At 44.8% G+C, this 16,853-nt stretch overlaps 1 protein-coding gene across 32 annotated transcripts in view; it reads left to right on the top strand.

The window, feature by feature from the left end:
* Positions 1-16,853, top strand: part of LOC110531211 (ankyrin repeat and SAM domain-containing protein 1A) — a 108,980-nt gene that overhangs the window by 49,581 nt on the left and 42,546 nt on the right. For 16 of the 32 annotated variants that reach the window (XM_090184826.1, XM_090184824.1, XM_090184820.1 and 13 more), the window contains 4 exons: positions 33-159; positions 1,161-1,207; positions 2,443-2,560; positions 10,918-11,444. In XM_090184826.1, coding sequence (XP_090040952.1) covers positions 33-159; positions 1,161-1,207; positions 2,443-2,560; positions 10,918-11,444 — 819 coding nt within the window. Of the gene's footprint in view, positions 1-32; positions 160-1,160; positions 1,208-2,442; positions 2,561-5,397; positions 5,536-10,917; positions 11,445-16,853 lie in introns of all 32 variants that reach the window. The other 16 variants (XM_090184827.1, XM_090184825.1, XM_090184821.1 and 13 more) reach the window with 2 other exon arrangements.

Genomic DNA, 16,853 nt, shown 5'->3' with positions numbered 1-16,853 from the left:
TGCTGACCCTGTCTCCCATCTCTCCCTCACAGGCCCTATTCACTAACAGCAGCATCGATGAGAGGGGGGAGACTGAGGAGGAGGATCACACGTATGAACTGCTGCTGTCCGCCCAGACCAAAGTCCCCCAGTCCGCACTGGACCCCCCATCCCAGAAAGGTACACACTTAGACAGGACAAGGGGTGTAGAAAGATTGGATCAAGGATGATATTCAAATCCCTTCATGATTCCTAATTGATGGAATATGATGTGTGATAAAACACTGCTCCCTCAGCCTGAAGAATAAGGAGCACTTGCAACCTCTCCCCCACTCCACCCACATCCCCCCTCCCTGGTGCTTTGCAAAGTGTCACCCCTCATTCCTAGCAGCATTACACCAGGGATGGAATGGAGAAGGGGTCAGTTTTCCAACCGCTCCCTAAACCCCTCCTGCTTCCACTCTGTCTGGTTGTAACCCTTTACCCAAATACAGCTCAGGTTTAACCTCAACAGCATCAGTAGGAGAGAGCTTGGAATATGCTAATGTGTGATATCCTACTCAGGATGGTCATAGCTGTATCAGAGGACTCATTCCTTAGCTTTGGCTTTTGAATGACAGTGCGTTTCATTGGATTAAATGGGATTTAATTAACAGCACATTGGAGTCCCTGTCTGTTGATATGAATGTTTTTAAACCGTCCCCCAGGCTTTCTGTTCTGTCACATTCCTAATAAATGAATTGTGTGTCACTAAACAGTGTCATAGAAATTAATGTGGAGAGCCTGATTGCTGATGTAATCACTTCCCCTTTTATTTTGATGAATGACTAGATGTCCAGCCCTTGACTTGCGTTCCTCTGTTATGTTGTTAAGATGTTTAATGGGTTGGTTTGAGGAAGGCTCATCTTTGCTGGCTGCTTAATTGTCTGCTCTTCTTTCTGTTTTAAAAGTGTCTGTCTGAGTGTCTGTCTGAGTGTCTGTCTGGCCATTGTCTCCAATACTACCCACAATACCATGTGCATAAAACATGAGCTTTAATATACTTCCCTTTCCTATTCACTTTGCATAATATCATCCCTGGCAGTCTTGAGATTGAATACATTGAATAGAAATGAAATATGATAATTGTACTACCGTACTCATGATGACCTAACTAACTGCTGTCTATCCTGCCTCCCCAGAAGGGAACACTACACTCAAACAGTCTTCCAACAGTCTCCTACCTCAGGTATGACCTGCATCTCCATCTCATCCCTCCATCTCATCCCTCCCCTCATCCCTCCATCTCTCCCCTCATCTCACCATGGCTGCCATGCTGCCTGTCATCTGACTCACCTATGCTCTGGAACGCTGTGTGATGAATAAGATGTTATTTACCTCTAGTAGCTACATATCAGGGCACCAGGTAGCCCAGCAGTTGGAGCATTGGGCCAGTAACAGAAAAGGCATTAATAGGAAAAATCTGCCGATGTGCCCTTGAGCAAGGCACTTAACCCTGATTGATAATGTGGCCGTGACCCCACACTCTAAGGGTGTCTCAGGGAGAGTAGGATATGCAAAAAACACATTTCCAATTCATAATTATGATAATGATCTTTTCTCCTGTGTCACACACTGCTTACACAGAGAAAGACATGGACAAAGACCTAAATAAAGGTCCCTGGGCTCCTCCACGTTCTGCTTTGACATGAAATCCAACCATGGCGTCTGACCTTTTCCCCATAACATTTATTTTTCCACCATGGTACTGCTCCATCCTGCGAGGATGAATATCTTACATACAGGTACTTCATCAGGAAATACGTCTCCCTGACTGAGGTCCTCTGTCAGTCTGTGTCTCTGTTTAGTAGCCAACCCTGGCCACCGGGACTCCTGGAGAGTTACAGCCTCTCCCCTCACTCCTCTCCTCCCTCTCCGCCTCGCTTTCCTCTCCATCTCTTTTAATTCCCCTTCTCCTATCCCCGTCTCATCGAATGTAACTGGAGGGCCCTATAAAGCTGTCTTTTCTATTTATTATCCTATCATATCTATTTATACTGCCTTTTTATTATACAGTTAGCTGCCACAGGGTTTTTATTTGCGTTGCTCTCCCCCGTCCTCCCATAACTTCATCTCAAATCAGTTTTTTTTCTGAGGTTCTTATTTGGAGCAACTGTACCTTTGCTGCCTCATTTTTTTTTCTCAACAAGTCTCTGTGTGGCTGACTGGCTTGCTGGTTGAATGGCTGGCTGAATGGCTGGTGTCCTCTGTGTTCTAATCAGCAGCCAGCCATCTGAGGCTATCATCCATATTAGGAATGATGATGCACGGCAACGTGGAAGCAATCACTGGGATGCTTTCTTAATTTAATATCATAGTGTGGGGCTATTTCGGGCTGTGCTAATCATCTGCTATGCTGTGATGGTGGTTTTAGTTGGGATTGACAGCTGTTAGTGTGCTCATCTCTCCCCTGGTCTCCTCCAGCAGCAGAAGCCCACTGCCCCTAGTGACCTCAGACCACCAGGCGAGACGGACAACACTCTGAAGCTCCCCGGACCTTCTGTGGTTGGGCCTGGACGGACGGGACTCCGCTCCACTGGCGGTGAGTTCCACCCTCTACATGCTCTACCTACTGGATGGCAGTCCCAGGTGGGAGAGATGTGCTTGTTTCTAAGCTCCACATTGACCATAGATGCAGTAAAGGGCAATGTTCCCTCTAAGCTGTGCGTGTGCATGGGCACACAGCTCCCACGGTACTGCCAAGCAGAAGAAATATCAGCCTGCAGAGAAGCACGAGATTGAACTTCACTTAATTTTCTAATTTTCCCCTTTAGTTAACACTATCAACGTGTCCCTCTATTGTGGGAATTGCCAATATAAGCCAACTTCATTTCAACAAACTGAAACAAAACTGACTATGCAAGACTTAGTATGCAAAACTAACTATGCAAGAGATTTTCTTGTAGGCACCGGAGTAGTATTCTATTGCATTGACAGGCAAGACTCAGCCCATACTATACAGACCAGTGCGGCTTAACCGATCAGAGCTGCAGTATACCTTTATGCAAATAGACCATTGCCATATATGGATCTGTGCCATTCCTTTGAACTGGACCGTGTTTACACCATAAGTGGTGGTGAGTAGATGTTTGTTTTGAGATCAAAGCGAGAGCTGCATGTAGCCACGTGTGAACATTTGTTCATATTCTTTGCTAGTAAGTGTGTGTTTAGCCTAGTTATATCACACCAATGGGGAGTGGTTGCTTCCTACAAGACCACCAAACATGTCATTTCTAGCCATCTTTGAAAAGTGAGTCAGGTAAAGAGCATTTATTTTTCAGTCTTAAAGGGGCAGTGTTGTATTTTGAGACAAGCTTGAATAGGCTAAGTAGCCAATAGGCAGAGGGTAGCAATTTGTCTGGTTCTCTGTAATAATGGTATCGTAATAATAATGAACTTTATTTTGTAAAGTGTTTTCTTGCATAAATCAACACATTTTCAGTCACCTCCTTGTCTGAATGACAAGTGGATAAACAGCTTAATGTCAAACCCTGCATAAGTCTCACAGAATGTAGGCCTACATTAAACACCACACATTGGCTGCTACTGTAGACTGAATGATAGAACAGCTATTTCCATGTTAAAATGTTATGGGATAAATTTTCTCCATTATTTTTGATAGTGGGCCGCTATGATAGGCCTACGTTATGATCAAACAGCCACAGTAGCCTACTGTTATAACTGTAATTCAAAGCAGGTACAGCCTAAGTGTTCACAATAAACGCGCGCCAGAAGTTGCACAGAATTTTCACAATGTTCAAGTTTGCGCTCAGCAGACCTGAAATTTGCTCAGTGCCGGAAAAAATTGGAAATGCCATGGAAACGTGAGGAGGAAAGATGCCGTTGGGGAAAGATCCCGAATGTCCTCATTGCCCCCCAGCAAAATGATCCTACATTTAGGCTGTTGTTTATATGTGTATTTCACACTATGTTGAGGTAAAAATTGGAGGATAATGCTGTATGGATGTCAACCCCAATACATGTTCATGTTATTTTCACAAATCTATTGCATTACATTTAAAAACGACTTTGACTACCACCACTGATTTCGCTAGGCTATCAGTTTATACGAACACAAGTTACCATTTAGCAGTCACTTCTTCTAAACCTGAAAAGGGACAACTTCTCAATCTTATGCAGCGAAAACACATTGCGGGCCTGTTACAATACAAAAATCATGATGGATTTGACAAACATCCTTATTGTTAGATCAGATTTGTTAAATGTGCTCCAATCCAACATCCTTCTATCCCCATGGTCCCAGATGTCTCACTGCTATACTCTAGTTACAGCTACTGGGTCACGAGCAGCTCTGTGCTCTTCTCTGACTCCGAGGAGCCAAAGGAGACAGGACATTTGCTTGAGAAACACGCCAGACTTGGCCGAACATAACCCGTGCATGTCGCTGTAACTATAATGTAAGAAATGCATTAGCATCTGACTGCAGAGTGAGATTGCTAGGGTTGGATTAGTGCTGCCTGGGAGTGTATGATTGGCATTCCAGAGGCCCAGCAGCTCTGGGCCTGGATTAGGCTTGTTTAGATCAGGCTGAATTGACATTCTCTGCCAAGCCAGCTGAAGAAAACTAATCTGGTTTGTTACATGGAAGAGAATTCTTGGTCAGATTTGACCATACACTGTATTATTATCTAAGAACCTCCAGCCTACTTACACTACTAGAAATGCAACGCTGTACACTTTATGCATTGGTTGGAGATTGGACAATCTTTATCTTATCCTCTTCCATCTTGCTGTCTAGTTCTTTGTTTATCTTGCTGCGTTTGCCCGTTCTCTCATACGAACACCATAGCAGGCTCATGCATATCCAAGCAGGGCATAATCATGCTAACACAGACACATAGCGACACATAGCTAAGCATGCTTTGTCTGTGATAATGTGTGCTGTTTGGGGACTGTGTCTGTGATAGAGATGTGTGCTGTTTGGAGACTGTGTCTGTGATAGAGATGTGTGCTGTTTGGGGACTGTGTCTGTGATAGAGATGTGTGCTGTTTGGGGACTGTGTCTGTGATAGAGATGTGTGCTGTTTGGGGACTGTGTCTGTAATAGAGATGTGTGCTGTTTGGGGACTGTGTCTGTGATAGAGATGTGTGCTGTTTGGGGACTGTGTCTATGATAGAGATGTGTGCTGTTTGGGGACTGTGTCTGTGTTAGAGATGTGGGCTGTGTCTGTGATCGAGATGTGGGCGGTGTCTGTGATAGAGATGTGTGCTGTTTGGGGACTCTAATATAAACCGGTATGCCCAGTCCCTCTCCATTACCATCTGAAAGCAGCTGCCTCTCAGGGATTGGGATTAGGGCCCTGCTCACACTCCCTGCTACTCTTAACCCCTGCCCCTTCACATCTCTCCCCCATCAAGCTGTGTGTGTGATGGAGACATGCCTTGTCAGCAGCAGCAGAGAGCAGGCAGAGCACCTGTCACACACACACTGTCTTCCTCAGGAGGAAGGAATCACAGAGGATGCCCAACAGATTCCACATGCCTCCTGTTTCACAGGTATCTAACATCACAGTGCCCTACTCTCACGCACAGTCAATTGGGTGTAGAAGAGATTTCACATACTGAAAAGTGATAAAGTTATCTGCCTTAGACATATCTTATGACTATCAGGTTATGTGGCCTTGGCCAGAGTGAACTCACACAGGAGAGGCTAGCGTCACTAGATAGCCTGCTAAATTCTCAGTGCATATCTGTTTGCTAGCTTGACTGTAGTGAGAACCACAGCTGTGTTTAGTGGTTTCTGCCTGCTGTGGGACCTGTGGAGAGTGGAGCACACTGCCCATCCTGGCCTTGCACTTGGCCAATAGTGAATTACTAAAATTGGGATGTTCTCGAGCACCCAAACAGACTAATCAATGTATGTCAGTTTAACATCAACAATGTCCATTACATTCTCAGTTTCTATCACATATACACAGGTTCCCCACTAACGTATAACGTCAATTAAGAATGAGGTCAGAATCTCAATAGTTTTGCACCTGTAGTTTTAAATGTCATTCTAACACATGACATACAGAGCTAAAAATGCTCTCCACTCTGAGTACAGAAAAACAATTTCCCCAGGGGCTGTAAATAAATAAATACATACTGTCTCTCTGTGACATCAATGCAACAGTAACTGTAGAATTAACATGACATCACTGCTCACAAGGCCACCAAATGAAACACACACACACACACACACACACGTGTGTGTGTTCTCTCACCAGTGACCTCATCCCTCCATAAAAGCAGTGTAAATATCCATGTCTCTCATTGGGTTACTGAGTATCTCAATGTTTCCAGCCCCGGTCGCACCGTTGGATCATGGGTGTTGTAGTCTGGGTCCTGTCGGTTGAACACACTAGGGGATTGTCGAAGGGAGCCATAGTGATTCGCTCATTAGTCATTCACACTCTCCAGCTGCCAAGGACAGGGTGGGTGTTTGGCTGTGGTCTCTCCATATGTTTATACACACACACGCACATATCTTTCCAAATTGAGTAGTAGGCAGCTGAGCGTAGATGGGCACAGGGCGTTGGTACTGGGCACAGGGCGTTGGTACTGGGCACAGGGCGTTGGTACTGGGCACAGGGCGTTGGTACTGGGCACAGGGCGTTGGTACTGGGCACAGGGCGTTGGTACTCTGCCTCACTGTAAACGGCCTGTAAGCTAAACAGTGCATAGAGCAAAGTGTTCCAGCTCCTAGTTGAACTGTATTCATCACTACCAAGCTGACATACAGGGTGGAGTAACGATTTCACCTGGACAGATATTCATCTCTAACGTAACTCTTTTTAGAGTTGAATGTATTGTTTTGAGAGCTGTTTGAATGACTGAATGGTGTTGGAAACACTACAGTGCCTTGCGAAAGTATTCGGCCCCCTTGAACTTTGCGACCTTTTGCCACATTTCAGGCTTCAAACATAAAGATATAAAACTGTATTTTTTTGTGAAGAATCAACAACAAGTGGGACACAATCATGAAGTGGAACGACATTTATTGGATATTTCAAACTTTTTTTAACAAATCAAAAACTGAAAAATTGGGCGTGCAAAATTATTCAGCCCCTTTACTTTCAGTGCAGCAAACTCTCTCCAGAAGTTCAGTGAGGATCTCTGAATGATCCAATGTTGACCTAAATGACTAATGATGATAAATACAATCCACCTGTGTGTAATCAAGTCTCCGTATAAATGCACCTGCACTGTGATAGTCTCAGAGGTCCGTTAAAAGCGCAGAGAGCATCATGAAGAACAAGGAACACACCAGTCAGGTCCGAGATACTGTTGTTTTTTTTTTTTTTTTCACCTTTATTTAACCAGGTAGGCTAGTTGAGAACAAGTTCTCATTTGCAACTGCGACCTGGCCAAGATAAGGCATAGCAGTGTGAACAGACAACACAGAGTTACACATGGAGTAAACAATTAACAAGTCAATAACACAGTAGAAAAAAGGGGAGTCTATATATACATTGTGTGCAAAAGGCATGAGAAGGTAGGCAAATAATTACAATTATGCAGATTAACACTAGAGTGATAAATGATCAGATGGTTATGTAAAGGTAGAGATAGAGATATTGGTGTGCAAAAGAGCAGAAAAATAAATAAATAAAAACAGTATGGGGATGAGGTAGGTGAAAATGGGTGGGCTATTTACCAATAGACTATGTACAGCTGCAGCGATCGGTTAGCTGCTCAGATAGCAGATGTTTGAAGTTGGTGAGGGAGATAAAAGTCTCCAACTTCAGCGATTTTTGCAATTCGTTCCAATCACAGGCAGCAGAGAACTGGAACGAAAGGCGGCCAAATGAGGTGTTGGCTTTAGGGATGATCAGTGAGATACACCTGCTGGAGCGCGTGCTACGGATGGGTGTTGCCATCGTAACCAGTGAACTGAGATAAGGCGGAGCTTTACCTAGCATGGACTTGTAGATGACCTGGAGCCAGTGGGTCTGGCGACGAATATGTAGCGAGGGCCAGCCGACTAGAGCATACAAGTCGCAGTGGTGGGTGGTATAAGGTGCTTTAGTGACAAAACGGATGGCACTGTGATAAACTGCATCCAGTTTGCTGAGTAGAGTGTTGGAAGCAATTTTGTAGATGACATCGCCGAAGTCGAGGATCGGTAGGATAGTCAGTTTTACTAGGGTAAGTTTGGCGGCGTGAGTGAAGGAGGCTTTGTTGCGGAATAGAAAGCCGACTCTTGATTTGATTTTCGATTGGAGATGTTTGATATGGGTCTGGAAGGAGAGTTTAGAGTCTAGCCAGACACCTAGGTACTTATAGATGTCCACATATTCAAGGTCGGAACCATCCAGGGTGGTGATGCTGGTCAGGCGTGCGGGTGCAGGCAGCGAACGGTTGAAAAGCATGCATTTGGTTTTACTAGCGTTTAAGCGCAGTTGGAGGCCACGGAAGGAGTGCTGTATGGCATTGAAGCTCGTTTGGAGGTTAGATAGCACAGTGTCCAAGGACGGGCCGGAAGTATATAGAATGGTGTCGTCTGCGTAGAGGTGGATCAGGGAATCGCCCGCAGCATGAGAAACATCATTGATATATACAGAGAAAAGAGTCGGCCCGAGAATTGAACCCTGTGGCACCCCCATAGAGACTGCCAGAGGACCGGACAGCATGCCCTCCGATTTGACACACTGAACTCTGTCTGCAAAGTAATTGGTGAACCAGGCAAGGCAGTCATCCGAAAAACCGAGGCTACTGAGTCTGCCGATAAGAATACGGTGATTGACAGAGTCGAAAGCCTTGGCAAGGTCTATGAAGACGGCTGCACAGTACTGTCTTTTATCGATGGCGGTTATGATATCTTGTGAAGAAGTTTAAAGCCGGATTTGGATACAAAAAGATTTCCCAAGCTTTAAACATCCCAAGGAGCACTGTGCAAGCGATAATATTGAAATGGAAGGAGTATCAGACCACTGCAAATCTACCAAGACCTGGCCGTCCCTCTAAACTTTCAGCTCATACAAGGAGAAGACTGATCAGAGATGCAGCCAAGAGGCCCATGATCACTCTGGATGAACTGCAGAGATCTACTGTCTGCAAAAGAGTCTGCAAAAGACCTGAGACTGGGACGGAGATTTGTCTTCCAACAAGACAATGATCCAAAACATAAAGCAAAATCTACAATGGAATGGTTCAAAAAGAAACATATCCAGGTGTTAGAATGGCCAAGTCAAAGATCAGACCTGAATCCAATCGAGAATCTGTGGAAAGAACTGAAAACTGCTGTTCACAAATGCTCTCCATCCAACCTCACTGAGCTCGAGCTGTTTTGCAAGAAGGAATGGGAAAAAATGTCAGTCTCTCGATGTGCAAAACTGATAGAGACATACCCCAAGCGACTTACAGCTGTAATCGCAGCAAAAGGTGGCGCTACAAAGTATTAACTTAAGGGGGCTGAATAATTTTGCACGCCCAATTTTTGATTTGTTAAAAAAGTTTGAAATATCCAATAAATGTCGTTCCACTTCATGATTGTGTCCCACTTGTTGTTGATTCTTCACAAAAAAATACAGTTTTATATCTTTATGTTTGAAGCCTGAAATGTGGCAAAAGGTCGCAAAGTTCAAGGGGGCCGAATACTTTCGCAAGGCACTGTATGTCCTGTTGAGAGAGAGCTTCATTAGAATGCTTGGAGTAACTGCAGTATTTTTGTAGCTGTCTTTTGCTCTGAAGGACAAACTAAAACACACTGAAGGGGCCACTGCCCCGCTGTGACGTCACTGACACTGTCCCAGTTTCCCTGTCACCAAACACCACGACCCTCTCACCGGAATTGGCAATGAGGACACACACACAGGGCAGCACGACATAACAGCCCCCCTACCCAATTTCCAACACACACACACATTAACCATGTGTCAGAAGCCTGATTATCAGGATGGTGGCTGAGAGTCAGACTGGATGGAGTGATCCCAGAATTACAATCCCAGAGATGCAGTCAGCGGCTAGTGAGTTGGGACAGGCAGGCAAAGAGCTCACACAGCTACAGCTCTACGTAGCTTTGGTTTACACAGCTCCGGCTCAGGCAGAAGTACAAGAAGGGAGGGACAGAGGGGGAGCTTGACAGGCAGAAGGGGAACAGAGGCACAACCTGGCTCAACTCTCATCCGGTGGTCGATTTGATGGTGGAAAAACAGGCTTGGGTGTCAGTGTCTCCTTCGAGGGGGAGAGAAAGAGGGCCTGTTGTTGTGAGGGGAAAAGCGTATTGTTTTCAATTGGATTGGCTGTACAGGATCTGTAAGCAGGGATTGTTTTCATGCTATAGCTCGAAGCAGAAGAAGTAAGTTCCTGTTTGTTCTTGTGTTTCTGTCTGTGTCCGTGTGTGTGTGTGTGTGTGTGTGTGTCCGTGTGTGTGTGTCCGTGTGTGCGTGTGTGTGTGTGTGCGCACAGATTCTGCAGAATGCTTGTTGTCTTGCTCCCATCCGGTTTCTTCCTTTGCTGATTTCCTGTGAGGATTCCTCAGTGCTGTATCATTTCTGTGGAACTTGACCTCAAACAGGGGCTGCTGCTGGTTATCTCAAAGGGAGTGAGACACACACAGAGACAGGCAGGGATGGAAGAGTGGGAAAAAACTGGCAGAGAATTGTGTAATGTAACAAACCTCCAAACATCCAGAGAGATGGTTGCAAGCTGGGATTGGAATTATCTGTCTTCCAGTGCTTCGGACAGCATTCTGTAGGTCTGTCTCTCCTTATCTCTCATGCTCAAACAATCACAGATCTGTTTCTGGGACTGTGGGGACGTTGTTATTAGTCCTGCTAGATATCTACCTTCAGTCTCAGTCCAGCCTCCTGCCTGCCTTGACTCACTACTCCTTACTCATTACTCCCTGCTCTTTAGTCTCCCCTCCTAACTCTCCTGGTCTCATCTCTACAGATAACTCCCTACTCGGCCAGGACCTAGTTGCAGTACCTGAAGTGTTCACAGGCCTCTTGCACGGCTCCTCGCCTGTCTTTGACTGTCAGGTGGAGCCCCTCAGCAGGCTGCCAGGTGTGGTACTGACACAGTCCAGCCAAGGCCAACAGCCGGCGCCAGCTCCAACGGTACCCACCAAAACAACAGAAGCTCCGCCTCTGCCTCCTCCAAACATCAACATGGCTGCCATCCTGACAGACTGTGACCCCAAAGCCATCTATGCCACAGTGTCTAAGGGGGTGCCCAGGGACAGAGACAGAGACAGGATGAGGGACTTTGGGTCTGGGGCTGTGCCTGCTGGCAGGATGCGTCCCCCTGGGGACCTGAAGCTGGCCCGCAGCCTCTCCAAGTCGGACTCGGACCTGCTGGTATCACCGCCTAGCGAGGAGGAAGGAGGGCTGGGCAGCCGGAGTGAGTCCGTCTCCAACTGCAGCGCAACCAAGAAGCGGCTGGAGAAGTCGCCCTCTTTCGCCTCTGAATGGGACGAGGTAAGACGTTTGCTTCACTGTTCTGTTGGACTTATGTTATAATATGGTGTTCTGTATTCATAGTTTATACACTCACCTGGGTGAGTTTTCATGGATGACTTCTATACCATCACCATATAGTGTTACAGGTGAAAGGACACTACATGGTCACATAACAGCTCCATGAGGAGGGCTATAGTCTAGTTATTGAGGGGTTAACCTGTAGAGTAGAATGACATCATGGAGCTGAGAGACTCGGGAACATTAGGCCTGCATGAGTGAGATCCACACACACCCCTCTCTTTAGCCAAGTTTTCTCATTCATATCTGCCGTTTTTCTGCCCCTAAACTATGTATTAACCCTGCTGAAATAGAAGCCAAACCCGCTCTATCACTGCAGTGAGAAGATAATATTCAAAAGTGTATATAGCCAGCCATTCAGAACTGAAATACCCTGTCTGAGATAACAAAGAATAAAGAGCCAGGGAGAGGAGAGAGATTAGAAGTGACGGAAAGATGGGGCTAAAAAGTGAGGAGGATCTGAAAAAGTAACAGGATAGATAGGCCTAGACAAAGAGTTGGAAAGTGAGACGAGGAGAGCGGAGGAGAAGGTCATTGAGTTGCAGCTCTATCCTCCCTTTAGGACTGACCCCGCCTCCTCAGGTTGCCATGGTGTTACACTCCAACCTAATCTGGGCCCCCCTGGAGATGGGCAACTGTTTTTAGGGTTGCCTTGAACACACACACTTTTCATTCAGTATTCTAAAATAGAGCCATTTGGAATAAGCGTTATCCGCAGCGTTGTGTACGCGTGTAACTGCACCATTATGGTATTTTGAGATGCAATCTGCATGGATTGTTAAATCAACTTTAAATCTTCCACTATTTACATCCTTTGTCTGCGAACTGGCGGTGTAATGACTCCACATGACTCGATTCCCCTATTATGTCTGTGTCAGAATCAGCCATGATGCATTTGTGATGCCGAGCAGAGGGAGTCAGCCAGGGGCTCAAGTAACAGGCTCTCCACAGTGACCAGATCGCGTTGCTCTGCGGTCAGTCGGTGTACCTTTACACAACCCTATACCAACAGGCACTGAGAGCCGTGATAACGGGAAAGTTGGGGGTCGATATCCTGGTTTCTCGTCTCTGTGGTTAGCATGCAGGTGGCCAGAGCAGAGCCTGCCTGTGTTACCGACCTTGTGTCCTACACAGAAGTATGCTTTTAGATGACCCCTCTCTCTGACCTCTCCAAGAGGGGTGGTGGAGCAGGAGAGAATTGTATTTTTGTTCCATCAGCCAAAATAATTGATAATCAACCCAGAGTAGAACCTTTTGTGCCCCACCTTCACCTCAGCTGAGAGGAATGACAACAAGAGCTAGGCTATAGCTGTATCCAAGTTAGCACTTTATTCCCTATATAGTGTAATACTTTTGACCAATTTCAGACACACAGCTCAGACTCAGCCCCAGTAGTATAGTTGTGATGACAGCTGTAGAGAGGAAGTGGATGGACAGTCCGTGAGTGTGACACGCACCACCACTCAGGGAACTGAACCACAGATCATTATCTCAATAGCCTGTTTATTTGAGCCATTGATGTCTCTCCTCAACACACTCAGCTATTTTATCTACAAAAGGCTATTACATTCAATGCAAAGGGAATGGATGTATTTATATACAATTTATTGGCATGGGAAATATATTGCTGAAGCAAGTGGAATAGATAATAAACAATCAAATTAACAGTGAAACGTTTTAAAATAATAGACATTTCAAATGTTATATTATTGTCTATGTGCAGGGTTGTAACCATGTGCAAATAGTTGAAGTACAAAAGGGAAAACAAATACCACTCTGTGGTATCCCATCTGTGGTATCCCATCTGTGGTATCCCATCTGTGGTATCCCATCTGTGGTATCCCATCTGTGGTATCCCATCTGTCGTATTCCATCCAATAGATATGGGAGTTAAGTCAAAGCTTTCCTTAATTTTGTGTCAGTCACAGTGGTCAGTTATTCTGACACTGTGTACTCTTTGTTTAGGGCCAAATAGCATTCCAGTTTGCTTTGTTTGTTGTTTAGTTCTTTCCAACATATCTTAGTTTTCTCATGATTTGGTTGGGTCTAATTGTGTTGCTGTCCTGGGGCTCTGTGGGGTGTGTTTGTTTGTGAACAGAGCCCCAGGACCAGCTTGCTGATGGAACTCTTCTCCAGGTTCATCTGATCTTTTAGGTGATTGTCTTTTCTGGATTTTGATAATTAGCTGGTATCATCCCAATTCTGCTCTGCATTCATTATTTGGTGTTTTATGTTGTACACAGAGAATGTTTTTCCAGAATTCCACTTGTAGAGTCTCAATTTGGTGTTTGTCCCATTTTGTGAATTCTTGGTTGTTGAGCGGTCTCCAGACCTCACAACTGTCGAGCGCAATGGGTTCTATAACTTATTCTGTAAGTATTTTTTTTGCCAGATCCTAATTGGATTGTTGGATTTTATGTTCCTTTTGATGGCATAGGCCCTTCTTGCCTTGTCTCTCAGATTGTTCACAGCTTTGTGGAAGTTACCTGTGGTGCTGATGTTTAGGCCAATAGTTTTTTGTGTTCTCTAGGGCAATGGGTGTTTAGGTGGAATTTGTATTTGTTGTCCTGGCAACTGGACCTTTTTTGGAACAGCATTCATTTTGTCTTACTGAGATTCACTGTCAGGGCCCAGATCGGACAGAATCTTTGGAGAAGATCAACGTGCTAATCTAGGCCCTCCTTGTTTGGAGATGGAAAGCACCAGATCTTCAGCTAACAGTAGACATTTGACCTCAGATTCTAGTTTGGGTGAGGCTGGGTGCCGGCAGACTGTTCTAGTGCCCTTGCCAATTTGTTGATATATACTGAATGTTGAAGAGGCTGCGGCTCAAGCTGCATCCCTGTCTTACCCCACGACACTGAGCAATGAAATATGCATTTTATTTGTATACATGGATTTAAGGTTTTTCTTCAGCACCACTTTCCATTAATGTATATAGCACATCCTTATTCCAAATAGAGTCAAAAGCTTTTTTGAAATCAACAAAGCATGAGAAGACTGCGTTTGTTTGTTAATTAGGGTGTGCAGGGTGAAATATGTGGTCTGCAATAGAGAAATGTGTTAAAGTCAATTTGACATTTGCTCAGGAAATGTAGGTGTCTGCTGTTAATGATAATGCAGAGGATTTTCCCAAGGTTGCTGTTGATTTCATGGTCAAATTTCTCTCCGCTTTTTGGGATTTGGGTGATCAGCCAGAGCTGAGGATGATGTTAAAGAGTTTAAGTACAGCCAATTGGAATTTGTGGTCTGTATATTTTAGTTCAATTTGGATACCATCAACTAGGGATACACCGATATTACATTTTTGGCTGATACCCATAACCCATATTTAAAATTTGAGCAGCCTTTTAAGCATTCTAGTACAGTTAAATAGTTGAAAAACACACATACACTACACATCCTGACCGAAAACTTATTTTGTTGGCATTTACATATGTCCCCAGTAAAACATAATCAAAACCTATTTCTTTCACCTACTTGCTGTGCTGTTTCATTGTTCATTTGTTCAGTCTCAAACAGGATAAACCCTGTTTCTTGTCTGCATCGAAGTAGCGGTCCTTGTACCTAGCATCGAGAATGGTGGCGACACAGTTGAGGCTCAGAGAGAATGCCACCAAATCGCTTGTTCACAGTCTCTAGTAGAGTACATTTCCAAGTTAACCCAACGGTCTGTGTTGACATTTTTGTTGAGCAGGCGTTTCAATGCCATGACAGGGTATCACGTCTGCTGCAGACGCAGTTGAGCTTATTCCTCCAGTCAGTTGTTCGAATGGAGCTGGGAGTGTTCATGTTTACAAGTTTCAAACATGTTCTCAAATGCCATTGAAATAGCTGCAGCGTTATGAGAGAACCAGCACATTCTTGAGCATGCAATGCGGCTTTCCTCAGTACGAAATCCTCATCGACCCACTGTGCTGTCAGACTAATAATGCTCATGGGGTTGACATCACTGGTCCAAATGTCAGTCGTGAAGCTAATAGCAGTGACGCCCATAGCAAGTAACGTTAGCTCATGGATGTGAGTTTCAAAAATACTGTGTAACTCCGGTAGGGCAACATCTGAAAAACAGCGCCTACTTGGTAGTGTGTGCCGGTGCTCGACCAGTCGGCAAAAGCCAACATCACCCACGACAGAGAACGGTTGATTGTCAAGGGCAATGAATCCTATTATCTTGGCTTTAATGGATTTCGCCTTTGAGTTGTCTCGCTGAAATTTTATTACTCTTTCAAATGATTTGATTTGCTCGATTTGTTGACTGCTCGATCCACACGGCAGACATTGTGGGCTAGGTTAGGAATGCTGTGTTTCACGTGTAACGCTATATATTTTTTTGCCAATGTTGCCTTTTTTAGCTAAAATCGGCTGATTCCGATATGCTTACCGATATATTGTGCATCCCTACTATCAACACCACAGACCTTTTGGGGTTGGAGGCTTGGTATTTTGTCCTGTAGTTCTTTCAATGTAATTGGAAGAACTACCAGTCTGTAACACTCTGACAGTGGGAGAGAGAGGAAGGGAGGATTGTTTCACTTTTGTATCGAGACTCCAGTCATAACATTCTGTTTGTACAACTGTAAGACATATTATATGTATTCATTCACCAGTTAAATTACTTTCATGAAGCTACTGGTCAAATGTTATGCTGTGAACTTCATGAATACGTCTGTGTCGCAGCTGTCGTCAAGGGCATTCACCTTCTAAATAGATGCAGTTCATTAGAAGTTGCACATAATTAACTTTGTCCCATTACTTCAAAGTGCTCTGTCATTCCAGTCCCCTCCTGCAGGCACAGTGTTAGTATTATCAGTGTGGTTCTTCTCTCTGTTGTAGAGCATTCAGTCCCAAGTGGGTAATGGGGTCACCAGACTGGAACAGCTTGCCGACTTGAATCTTTAGTTCCCCTGCTGAAACGTTCAGCAATATGAGGATACTTTATACCCTCCTGATGATACTGTAGCTACTGGGACTAGCCTACATTATGAGTGACACAGGAGCCAGTTCCGACTCTGTACACTGTAATCACCCACAGTTTGATTGAACACCTCACCTTATGAAGTCCTGGAGCTGGAAGATGGGATTCGGCCTTTCCTAGAGGCTGCCTGTGGATTAAGTCACTACTGATCAGAGCAGCACCAGCTATACTCCTGCAGATGTTATTTCCTGGTCGGCTCATCTTTATTATACAGTCTGTCTATTCTACAGTTAGATATTTAGATCTGATTTGACTGAGCTTAATAAGAATGTCACGTTGCCAAGCACAACAAAAAGGTAAGGCAAGGATGTAATGTAAACTGAACATTTTGTGTAAATTGAAATCTCGTTACACTGCTCTCCTTAAATGTC

The sequence above is a fragment of the Oncorhynchus mykiss genome, chromosome 9, assembly GCF_057628025.1.
Source record: "Oncorhynchus mykiss isolate SJ-2025 chromosome 9, ASM5762802v1, whole genome shotgun sequence".
Classification (NCBI taxonomy): Eukaryota; Metazoa; Chordata; class Actinopteri; order Salmoniformes; family Salmonidae; genus Oncorhynchus; species Oncorhynchus mykiss.
This window is presented reverse-complemented; position numbering and strand designations above follow the sequence as displayed.